This window comes from Branchiostoma floridae, chromosome 8 (genome assembly GCF_000003815.2).
Source record: "Branchiostoma floridae strain S238N-H82 chromosome 8, Bfl_VNyyK, whole genome shotgun sequence".
In the NCBI taxonomy this organism is placed as follows: domain Eukaryota; kingdom Metazoa; phylum Chordata; class Leptocardii; order Amphioxiformes; family Branchiostomatidae; genus Branchiostoma; species Branchiostoma floridae.
In genome coordinates, this window is record NC_049986.1 from 14,133,132 (window position 1) to 14,144,632 (window position 11,501).

General features: G+C 41.0%; 3 protein-coding genes across 4 annotated transcripts in view; 2 read left to right on the forward strand and 1 right to left on the reverse strand.

The window, feature by feature from the left end:
• Positions 1-11,501, reverse strand: part of LOC118421326 (sialidase-1-like) — a 34,617-nt gene that overhangs the window by 2,780 nt on the left and 20,336 nt on the right. Inside the window, exons 1-3 of one of the 2 annotated variants that reach the window (XM_035828574.1) lie at positions 1,556-1,691; positions 604-754; positions 206-271 (exon numbers count right to left, since the gene is read on the reverse strand). In XM_035828574.1, the coding sequence (XP_035684467.1) occupies positions 206-271; positions 604-744 (207 nt within the window). In that variant the 5' untranslated portion in view covers positions 745-754; positions 1,556-1,691. Of the gene's footprint in view, positions 1-205; positions 272-603; positions 755-1,555; positions 1,692-11,501 lie in introns of those variants that run through there. The other variant, XM_035828575.1, reaches the window with a different exon arrangement.
• Positions 3,162-6,114, forward strand: LOC118421341 (sialidase-1-like). Its single transcript, XM_035828595.1, has 6 exons — positions 3,162-3,227; positions 3,471-3,663; positions 3,877-4,142; positions 4,304-4,483; positions 4,860-5,079; positions 5,495-6,114. The coding sequence occupies exons 3-6, from the start codon at positions 3,909-3,911 to the stop codon at positions 5,713-5,715; spliced, it is 855 nt and encodes a 284-aa protein (XP_035684488.1). The 5' UTR covers positions 3,162-3,227; positions 3,471-3,663; positions 3,877-3,908; the 3' UTR covers positions 5,716-6,114.
• Positions 6,425-10,169, forward strand: LOC118421327 (sialidase-1-like). Its single transcript, XM_035828576.1, has 8 exons — positions 6,425-6,569; positions 7,043-7,203; positions 7,562-7,627; positions 7,823-8,015; positions 8,227-8,492; positions 8,645-8,824; positions 9,081-9,300; positions 9,704-10,169. Exons 2-8 carry the CDS (start codon positions 7,084-7,086, stop codon positions 9,922-9,924), a joined length of 1,266 nt encoding a protein of 421 aa, XP_035684469.1. The 5' UTR covers positions 6,425-6,569; positions 7,043-7,083; the 3' UTR covers positions 9,925-10,169.

Here is an 11,501-nt window from a genome sequence, read left to right on the forward strand (position 1 = left end):
GCCTTTCACTTCATAGCATGGTTAGATTAGCTGTGCTTCTAAAGACCCCAGACAAGGATTCTTAGTAACAACACAGATGAAATCAGACGACACACGCACAACTATTTTAATAATGTCCTCAGCTCGTTATCGTGCGACAATCGTACGACGAATGTGACCATACCCTTTCAAAGCCAGATGAAATTAGTAACAAATCAATGCTTACGTTTGATGACCTGGGAGATCTTTGTACTGAAGACCCCTGAGCTGTTTGTGCGTCATTATGGAGATCCTGTGGAGCAAAAGACGATGAATAACTACGTATATACACCGATCACAATAAACACCCACACAGTGTATTCTACCAGTCGTAGCTATCCTTTATCTTTAAGACCAGCAGGTTCGTATTCTTTAATCTCTTACTACCAAAGATAATAGTATCCACTGCTTTTCTGTGTGATACACGTATGTAAGGCATATGAATGCTACGTCGATGTTAAAAACGCACATTTGTATTCCTATGGCTGTAGCGACGGTAACTGTAGATGTAGATTGTAAACTGTTAAATGTAGATTACAGCAAAACAATTACAGACCTCGTGAAATCAAGTAGTGTGAAGCTTACCATTTGACGTTTAGTGAGCGTTGAGTAAGAGACCCGGGAGTACAGCAGCCGTCCTGTCATGAGAACCATGATGACCAGGAGAACACGGAGCACAACTCTCAGCCACTTCAGCATGGCGCTGGCCTGCTTGATGTCCGTCATGGTGCACTCTGTACGATAACAAGACATCGAAGAGCACACAATTTCGTGAAATATTCCTCCATGCCTCCAAAGATTTTTTTATGTCTTGTTTTATTTCTTATTTTCAATTTCTCGCTAAATTTTTCTATGTATTTTCACTCCAGTCTGTGGGACCATCTTTTATATATTGGAACTTGTACCATTATACGCCCGATTAAGCCAATCAATTAGCAAATGAATTCACTCTATCGCTAAGGGTAGGTGTTAATTAGATTATCTAAAAATGTCGCAGTTGTTAATTTTGAAAAGATAAATTTTGTTGGGTCTCTTCAGACACCACTTATCGAAGCAAGTTTTCACATAAGTATAATATATTTATATTGAATGATAGCTTTACTTGTAGCTTTAGTCTTTTGGATAGCAACACCATTAATAGAGTGGGCTTTATTTCAGTCGGCGTATTTCTAACGTACAGATACGAGACACCTGCAGGTATTTACAATACAATGCCAGTCTTTTGCTAACGCGCGAAGGCATCTGCTGCAAATCTATTAATTACAGACTGTTTTGCCGCATTGTGGAGTTCACTCCCAACACATTTCCAATACATATCTTGCAGCGTGTACGTGTATCGTTCCCTGGCCCATGATGGCCCATCACAACCAAGTAGATATATGGGGACACTATTATAGTTTGGAATAATACCCAAGGAATAAGTATATATGTGTATTTATCAGAATTGCTATCGGTGACCGGATATTGTAACATACTAATCCATATGTTACTATATGTTATATGTTTGGAAACGTAATGTAGAGCAAACACTACTAACCTACAGTGTAACTTCCGGCGGTTTACGTCACTTCTAAGTCCTCCAAGTAAAATTCTTGATCCGTGTGTCCTGCATGACACGTTATAGCTTAGTTATTTACAAGTATTGGAGTTTGCCGGTTTTGAAGTGATGCGTGGACCCGCGAACTGAAAGCGGCGACAACTCGTCCTACCTGTTTGGTGACAAGTGTTGCTTGGTAGGTCAAAGGTCATCGACTCTATTTGTCACATGGTCAACATTCACACCGCCATTAACTGGCTTGTTTTTAATTTTACTCTTTCCATTTTATGTAAAAATCTAATTACTAGAATAGAAAGACTATAGTAGAAGGTGATAGTATTCGCATAAGAGGTGTTCAAGTGAGTTCATTTAACCTTCACCCGCATTCCGACACCCGGGAAAACATGTAAAAATGTGTTTTCATAATAGTGTATATTAGGCTATGGAGATTTGGTCTAAACATATTTCTTCATTAACATAAAAAGAAAGATTACAGTAAGGTGGCGAGTAATATTGTACGGGGCACTCGAGGTCAAAAGTGGTAAACTCACAAGCCTTGCCCGCGGCAATGTATGGATTCAAAATGGCGAACCTAGAAACATAATCATAATGCCATCCAACAACCCCGGCATCGCACCATGCAGGACCAACGCGTATCATGATTATTTTGCCAAGTACTGGCGTCCAAGAGACATTATCTGGATCACTTAGAAGTGGAACAAACGGCCAAACGCCATACAAAAGGGACAAGTACGTATCGTAATACTTGCCAACTTGGTGACCTACGTGTTTGACTGTACTAATGACGTTTGTACTAATTCAGTCACAACAAGGGGGTTCAAAGAGGTTACATATAAAAGCGTCTTTATTCTTATAATCCTAATCCAATCCTAATCACGGTCCATGACCCTATCTCTAATCTCCAAACACGTATAAAGATCTGGTTCACTCTCGGTGGTTTGGATGTACTGGATGTGGTAAACTCACTGAATCTGGGCAGAATCATTACATCTGCTTGGAGATTAGTCACCATGTGAACGATAGGCCACGACTGTTTGTGAATAAACCTTTAAGTACGGCATTTGTTTCATCATCCAGGAAAGTACATTTGTAAATGTAAGGACGCTCAAAGACTCTCCATGACTGACCACAACAACACAAGAACCATGCCGAGGGTGCTGAGGCTGCTACGGAATGTTCTCCTGATCGCCATCGTCCTCACGGCAGGCTGGATGGCAAACAGATACTACATTGTAGACTTTACTGTAAGTGTAGCTTTGATATGACTTATTACATGCACCACACTATGGTTATTTGAATTATCAGGAACCCTCGACTGCTTCATCCAGTGGAAAGACGTATTCAACGTATCGATCATACTTAATTTGATACTCATATGAATTATGAGGAAATCTATATTGGACCCTCACTCTTGAATAATTACTCTTGAATAATTTTACTCTTAAAGAACGAGTGTGGTAAAGACCACAGATTGTAAAGTTCCTGTTTTTGACTTTGTGAACGACAGTAACTGGGAAGACACCATTGATCGTATCAATTATTAAGATGATGGGTGTAGTAGTGATCCAATTTATTTGTTCTTCAGAACCTTCGCCAGAACGCCTACTCATTTGAGGGTTCTTCAGTGCAAAGATATCCTCATTCATCACAAGTAAGCATACATGCAGGTATCATTGACAAACAATTCTAATTGTACAGTTCCGGCATTAATTTTCTAGATTAAAAAAACACAACAAACTAGTTGGCTATTAGAAAACTGTCCTGATGCCATTTTCTGTACTTCGAGTGCTTGTCATCACGCCAGGCTTCTGTCTGCGAGAGAAAGGGAGAAATATCGAACATGTACTATTGATGCTACATGCTAATACAACAGTATGTACTATTGATGCTACAGGCCAGTGTCTCTCTCAGTGTGGTACATGATGTCGTACTGTGGACGAGAAGAACAGGAGAAATCCCAATATACCGGATTCCAGTTCTCACCTACACCCCGAGAGGACATCTTGTAGCTATAGTAGAGGGAAGAAAGGAAGCACCAAGAGACTCAAGTTCAAAGGTCTTTGCTGTGAAAAGATCAACGGATGAAGGTAACAATCAAATATTGGCTTTAATGTGTATTGATGTTATTTGGTGGAGCTTTGATTCTTCAGAAATTTTCCAACTGAACGTACTGTCCCCTCTAACAGGAGTTCGTTATTCGATACAAAATTCTATCGTTCATCTAAGCTCATTTGAAGCATGCGACGGGAGCTACAAGTAAGTTCTTAACAGGAACATTGCCATGTATCTTTCTTGAAAAGGTGCAACCTGGTCTTCCTCTGAGCAGTGGATAATGGATGACGGAAAGCCACCGACAGATGTATACTCCAACTTGGGAACTGTTTTCGTTGATGACACAAAAGCAATTATTTTCCTGATGTACGTATCGTTTGGAATTTGCCCTACGAGATCAGTGATGTTGGTGAACAGTACGGATGACGGCATTACGTGGAGTAGACCGAGAAATATTACCGACCAAGTAGGGAAAGACTACGCCACTCATCCCAGCCCAGGGTACGGTATTAAGGTAAGGGGCGTTAATCTCGCTATCAAACTTTGGGATGGAAATAAAGCTTAAAACTTGCATATCATGTCTCGAGAGAATCATGGGTCATATGATTGTGTTTTAGTATAAAACATTCTTTTTAGAGAAAGAAGGATACAATGATAGTGCTTATTTATCTTCAGAAAGAGCACGAGCCAGCCAAAGGAAGGCTGGTTGTGTGCGGACACGGATACAATGACGGTGTGGGGATAGTGCTGCTGCTGAGTGATGACCACGGTGTGACGTGGAGACATGGGGCCTTCGTACAGGGTATACCGTTCCACAACAACACAGACGGAGACTTTGCTCCAGCTGAATGCCAGGTAAGCCGAGAAAACGTAACCGATATAGGTGCATTGAAAAGGTTCCTATGAAAAGTAAGAATATTTAGTCGATCAAAAAATATACAGATGTAACTACAATATTTCAGATACAGATTTTATTTCCAATGACAAGTCTATGAATAAAATCGCAATCTCCAGAATTGCTTACATGGTATATTAAGCATTTGCAATTAGTTTCAGGTACATACATATCAAAGCAATAACAAGCATTCTCACACATGACGAAGCAAACTCAGTCAACACTATTGCAATCACGTTACAGCCCGTTTCAAGGTGCGATACTGATTTGTATAGAGTATCATTTCTTTGTTTGAATTTTTCAATCTGAATGATCAGACTCTCTTTTACGCTTTAGCCGGTGGAACTACCAGATGGAAGCTTGTATCTAGTTGTACGCAATCAGCATCAGTACAAGTACCACTGTAAGATGACCATGCGGAGCTTCGATGGAGGAGAAACGCTGCCACGGAGGTACATGTTTTTGGACAGGTCGCTCGTGGAGCCAAAGATCTCGTCCGGATTGTGGTACCACAACGGAACCATGTTCTACTCTGGGCCGAAAAGTGAAACAGAACGTGGGTATTGTCACTGTTAATATACAAACCGCATGTCTAGTGAGGTATGGTGACATCACTCAAAAGCTCTGTTAGTGGAAGGGTGGACGGTTTAGCAATTGTGAGCTTGTATATGTGAAAGAGCGTACTATACGGTGCAACGTTTCTGAGAGATGGTCTAATCATATATATACTTACCGTCAGGTACTGGCTTTACCCGACATGGTCCCTACTTTTCATGATTATTTTCTTGGAATGTATTGACATCAAATAGTGTTGTTAGACTTGTGACATTAGGTTAAACCTCTTATGCAACATTTTCACCCACCGACATTTAAATGGCAATGCCGATTACAATTATGCACATGACTAAACACGGTCTTTAGGTTTCAAGTACTGATTGATCTAAGGATTGTCCACGTTTCTTGTGCTACAGGTCGGAGATTGTGCATCAGATGGAGTCACGACTACGGAAACACTTGGACCTCAGGGACAGAGATATGGGGGGACTTGGCAGGATACTCCACACTCATGATGCTTCCTCACGATACAAACCATCTCTATATACTGTATGAAAGAGGAGTAAGAAAGTATTATGATCAAGTCGCGTTTACAAAAATCAAACTATCAATGGAGAAGGGTCGTAATACCTTATGAGAATAAGGAGAGGGAGGATGCTTCCCGTAGTAGTTAGATCAAAATGGACTTCGAAAACAGAATTTGGCGGGAACACAGATGACGTCATTCAACACAAACAGTTCATTGGTCTACAACAGTGACAGCTTTGGGAACTCGTCCTACCAGTTTGTTCGTTCATGTTGGATTGGAGGTTAAAAGTCATCAACATTATGTCCCCATTAGGGGAGAATTAGTGGGCACATGTAAACACAGTTAAATGCATATCTTAGCATTGATTCTTCATGAAATGCTGATATGTCGAAGTTATAAAAGACAGTGGTACATGAGTACTAGACATGCTGAATGCACAACATTTTTCAATGTTCATGAATACACGAGGCATGGGACTTCTGAATGTCCTTTAAGTACAAAAGCTTTGTGGTCATTCAGAGTAACGGACTAAACAAAAAACGCTTGAGAAATAACAAGTTCATTTGACCTTTACTTGCATTGACGACTGGCATTCACAGAGAGTAAAAAATAAAGAAATCAAAAGATATTTTCATAACAGGGTATGCTAAGGTATGGTAAGGTGCTGTTAATTATCTTGTAGACCAAGACGATCAAGTTCGAAAAGCTCACTCTTAACTCTCGGTCGATTTATGGGCATAAGCAGGTCACTCCAGGTCAAAACTGGTAAACTCAGACGCCTTGCCCGCGGCAATGTATGGATTCAAAATGGCGATCCTAGATACCTAATGCCATCCAACAACCCAGACATTGTACCATGAAAGACCAACTCTCATTATGCTTATCTGGCCGAGTGTTGGCGACCAAGAGACATTAACTGGGTCACTTAGAAGAGGAACAAACGACCAAATGTCATCCAAAAGGTGTTAAGGGGACAAGTACGTTTCGTATATTATGTGACTTTTGTAGGTTGCTTGTATTTGTTATGGTGACGTTCAGTCACAGGCAGCTGTCCTGAATGTCACATATAAAAGCATCTTTACTTTATACTCATTATCCGACCCTAATCACTCAAACTTCTGAGGGTTCAGAACCTTCGTAACTCCAGTAACTCAAATGTTCATATGAAGAAATACGTGTCCTTGACCCCGTCTCTAATCTCCAAACACATATGATAATCCGGTTCACAGTCAGTGGTTTGCATGTGTTTTTGAGGTACATCCAGCTGGTGGTGACCTCGAGAGGTAGTGACGTACATGTAGCGTGTTGGATGTTGTAAAAACACTGAGACTGAGCCGGCGCCTTACATCTGCTTGCAGACTAGTCATCCTGAGAACGATAGGCCTCGACTGTTTGTGAATAAACCTTAAAGTACGGTATTTGTTTCATCATCCAGGTAAGTACATTTGTAAATGCAAGGACGCTCAAAGACTCTCCATGACTGACCACAGCAGTACAAGAACCAGGGTGCTGAGGCTGCTACGGAATGTTCTCCTGATCGCCATAGTCCTCACGGCATGCTGGATGGCAAACAGAACACTCACCGATTATCAAATGGTAAACTTCACTGAAACAGTAACTGTTATGGTAACTGCCATATGACTAAGCAGTGCTAAGTTAGCACCGTGCTTTGATTATTTGAATCACAGGAACTGTTCATTGCTTCAGCCAGTGGAAACATGTGTTGGACGAGAATGTATCTATCATTTATTTAATTCGATACTCATATGAATAAATGCTTGGGTGTACATATAGTATATCGGTCACTTATACCGGTTTATGTATGGCAGAGACCACAGATTGCGAAGTTCCTGTTTTTGACTACGTTAAAGAAGTCATGTATCATACTGATGTTTAAGATGACAGGTGCAGTAGTGTACAGATACTGTAGTGATCCAACTTATTCATTTTTCAGAGCCTTCGCCATAACGCCAACTCCGCCGAAGGCTCTTCAGCACAAAGAAATTCCAATTTATCACAAGTGAGCATTCACGTAATTACCCTCTCCTTACAAACATGTGTAAAAGAACAATTCCGACAGATCGACTCTAGAAAAAACGATCAACTGTTAGCGAACTGTCCTGATGATTTTGTGTTTTTCTATGCTTGTAGTACTGGTCAAATTTGTTTCTTGGAAGGGACAATAATCCGACATGTTTTACTACTGGTGCCACAGATTGGTGTCTCCCTTAGTGTGGTACATGATGTCGTACTGTGGACGAGAAGAACAGGAGAAATCCCAGTATACCGGATTCCTGTACTCACTTACACCCCAAGAGGACATCTTGTAGCTATAGTAGAGGGGAGAAAGGAATCATGGAGAGACTCAAGTTCAAAGGTCTTTTCCGTGAAAAGATCAACGGATGAAGGTAACAAGCAAATAGTAATTCTGGCTTTAGTGTGTAGTGACAATTTTATTTGGTGGAGCTTTGATTCTTCAGAAATTTACCAACTGAACGTACTTTCCCCTCTAACTGAAACTCGTTATTCGATACAAAATTCTAAGCTCATTTTAAACATGCGACGAGATTTACATGTGAGTTCTTAACTGGAACATTGCCATGTATCTTTCTTGAAAAGGTGCAACCTGGTCCTCCTCCGAGCAGTGGATAATGGACGACGGAAAGCCACCGACAGATGTATACTCCAACTTGGGAACTGTTTTGGTTGATGACACAAAAGCAATTATTTTCCTGATGTACATATCCTTTGGAATTCGCCCTATGAGATCACTGATGTTGATGAACAGTACGGATGACGGCATCACGTGGGGCAGGCCGAGAAATATTACCGACCAAGTAGGGAAACGCTACGTTACACATCCAAGTCCCGGACACGGCATTCAGGTAAGAAGCTTTGCTATCTTAGGCATCAAACTTTAAAGTAAAAAAAAAAAACTACAACTGAATATCCTATTTAAATGTATTATGGGTCATATGATGCTATTTGAGTACGAAACCTTTCTTATTATCAGTGATAATGCTGCATTTATCTTCAGAAAAAGCACGACCCAGCCAAAGGACGGCTGATTGTGTGCGGGCACGGTTTCCATGACGGTAAAGGTTTGGTGCTGCTGCTGAGTGATGACCACGGTGTGACGTGGAGACATGGGGCCTTCGTGCCGAGTGTACCGTACCAAAACAACTTAGACGGAGACTTTAATCCAGCTGAATGCCAGGTAAGCCGAGAAAACTTAACATATAACGTGTGTGTGTATGTGTGTGTGTGTAAGATATACATATAAGTGCCTTAATGTACACGTACGTGTAAAAACATTCCCACACATGACGATGCAAACTCAATCAACACTTTTACAATCACGTTACTGGTCCGAGAACAACCCGCTTTAAGGTGCAAGACAGTCTTGTATAGAATATTTGTTTCTTTGTTTGAATTTTTCAGCCTGAATGATCAGACTCTCTTTTACATTCTAGCCGGTGGAACTACCAGATGGAAGCTTGTATCTAGTTGTGCGCAATCAGCATCAGTACAAGTACCACTGTAAGATGACCATGCGGAGCTTCGATGGAGGAGAAACGCTGCCAGAGAGGTTCATTTTCCTGGACAGGTCTCTCGTGGAGCCGAGGATCTCGTCTGGATGGTGGTACCACAACGGAACCATGTTCTACTCCGGACCGAAGAGTGAAACAGGACGTGGGTATTGTCGCTTTCTATACACCGCATGTCTAGTCAGATACGACGACATCACTCAAAAACATCACTGTTAGTGCAATGGTAGAATGTTTACCAATTGTGAGCTTTCATACATGTGAAAGAGCGTACTATGGTGCAATGTTTCTGAGCCTGAGATGGTCTAATCATACTTACCGTCAGGCGCTAGCTTTACCCGGCATGGTCAACACTGATTATTTTAGTTTAATGCATTGACATGAAATAGTGTTGTTAGACTTGTGCCATTGGGCCCAACTTTCTTATCATATTATATCCAACATTTTCATCTGCCGATTACATCTATGCACATGACTAAACACGGTCTTGAAGATACAAGTACTGATTGATCTAAGGATTGTCCACGTACGCGTTTCTTGTGCTTCAGGACGGAGAATGTACATCAGATGGAGTCACGACTGTGGCCGTAATTGGACCTCAGGGGCAGAGATATGGGGGAACTTGGCAGGATACTCCACACTCACTATGCTTCCGCATGATAGAAATCACCTCTATATACTGTATGAAAGAGGAATAACAAAGTATTTTGATCAAGTCACGTTTACAAAAATCAAAATATCCATGGAGAAGTGTCGTAATGCCGAATGAATTACAACGCGGATACTCCCCGTAGTAGTTAGATTCAAAATGTAATTCGAAAACAGAATTTAGCGGGAACACAGATGACGTCATCCAACACAACCAGTTCATCGGTCTACAACAGTGACAGATTGGGGAACTCGTCCTACAAGTTTGTTTGTTTATGTTGGATTGGAGGTTAAAGGTCATCAACATTATGTCCCCATGATGGGAGAATTAGTGGGCTACACACATGTAAACACTGTTGCACACGTATCTTACTATTGATTCTTTATCAAATGCAGATAGGTCGACGTTATAGAAGCCAGTGGTCATGAGTACTAGACATGTTGAGTGCACAACATTTTTCAACGTTCATGAATGCACGAGGCATGGGACTTCTGCATGTCCTTTGAGTACACTTAAGGAAATCTTTGTGGTCATTCAGATTACAGTACTATTCCAGAAACGTTTGAGAAAGAACAAGTTCATTTCACCTTTACCTGTATCAGCACGCAGAAAAAAATAAAAATGTATTTTCATCACAGTATATATTAGGCTATAGATATTTGCGCTATGTGTTTTTTTTTTCGTTTTATTAACATTAAAATAAAGGGTATGGTAAGGTGGCAATTAATATTGTGGAGGAAGACGATCAAGATCAAAAAGCAATTTCTTAACTCTCGGTCGATTTATGGGCATAAGCGGGGCACTCGAGGTCAAAACTGGTAAACTCAGACGCCTTGCCCGCGGTAATGTATGGATTCAAAATGGCGAACCTAGATACCTAATGCCACCCAACAACCTCGACATCGTACAATGCAGGACCAACTCATTGTGATTATCCTGCCAAGTGTTGGCGACCAAGAGACATTAACTGGGTCACGTAGAAGAGGAACAAACAGTCAAACGTCACACAAAAGGTATTAAAGGGACAAGTACGTTTCGTTTTTGTTGTGACCTTCGAGTAGGTTGGTTGTATTTGTTATGGTGTTCAGTCACAGGTAGCTGTCCTGAATGCCACATACAAAAGCGTCTTTACCTTAAATACATAATCCAACCCTAGTCACTCAAACGTCTGAAGGTTCAAAACCCTCGGAACTCAAGTAACCCAAGTGACTCAAATGATCATATGAAGAAATACGTGTCCATGACCTCGTCTCTAATCTCCAAACAGGTATAAGGGTCCGGTTCACTCTCACGGTGGTTTGCATGTATTTTGCGGTACATCTTTCTAGTGATGACCTAGGGAGATAATGAAGTACATGTAGAAACTGGCGTACTGGATTGGATAAAACACTGAGACTGAGCAGGAGCCTTACATCTGCTTGGAGATTTAGTCATCCTGTTAGCATAGGCTATTTGTGAATAAACCTTAAAACAATTATGATATTTCTTTCATCATCTAGGTAACGTTAAATATATTTGTAGATGCGAAGACGTGCCAGACTCTCCATGACTGATCAAAGCACTACAAGAACCATGCCCAGGGTGCTGAGGCTGCTAAGGAATGTTCTCCTGATCGCCGTTGTCTTCACGGCAGGCTGGATGGCCAACAGAACACTTACAAAATATGAGATGGTAAACTTCACTGTAACTGTTATATG

Coding starts and splice junctions, on each gene's coding strand:
- LOC118421341 (XM_035828595.1), top strand. CDS start 3,909: ATGGATGACGGAAAGCCACCGACAGATGTATACTCCAACTTGGGAACT. Junction 4,484..4,859: donor TTGCTCCAGCTGAATGCCAG/GTAAGCCGAGAA, acceptor TTTACGCTTTAG/CCGGTGGAACTACCAGATGG. Junction 5,080..5,494: donor GCCGAAAAGTGAAACAGAAC/GTGGGTATTGTC, acceptor CTTGTGCTACAG/GTCGGAGATTGTGCATCAGA.
- LOC118421327 (XM_035828576.1), top strand. CDS start 7,084: ATGACTGACCACAGCAGTACAAGAACCAGGGTGCTGAGGCTGCTACGG. Junction 7,204..7,561: donor CACTCACCGATTATCAAATG/GTAAACTTCACT, acceptor TTCATTTTTCAG/AGCCTTCGCCATAACGCCAA. Junction 8,825..9,080: donor TTAATCCAGCTGAATGCCAG/GTAAGCCGAGAA, acceptor TTTACATTCTAG/CCGGTGGAACTACCAGATGG.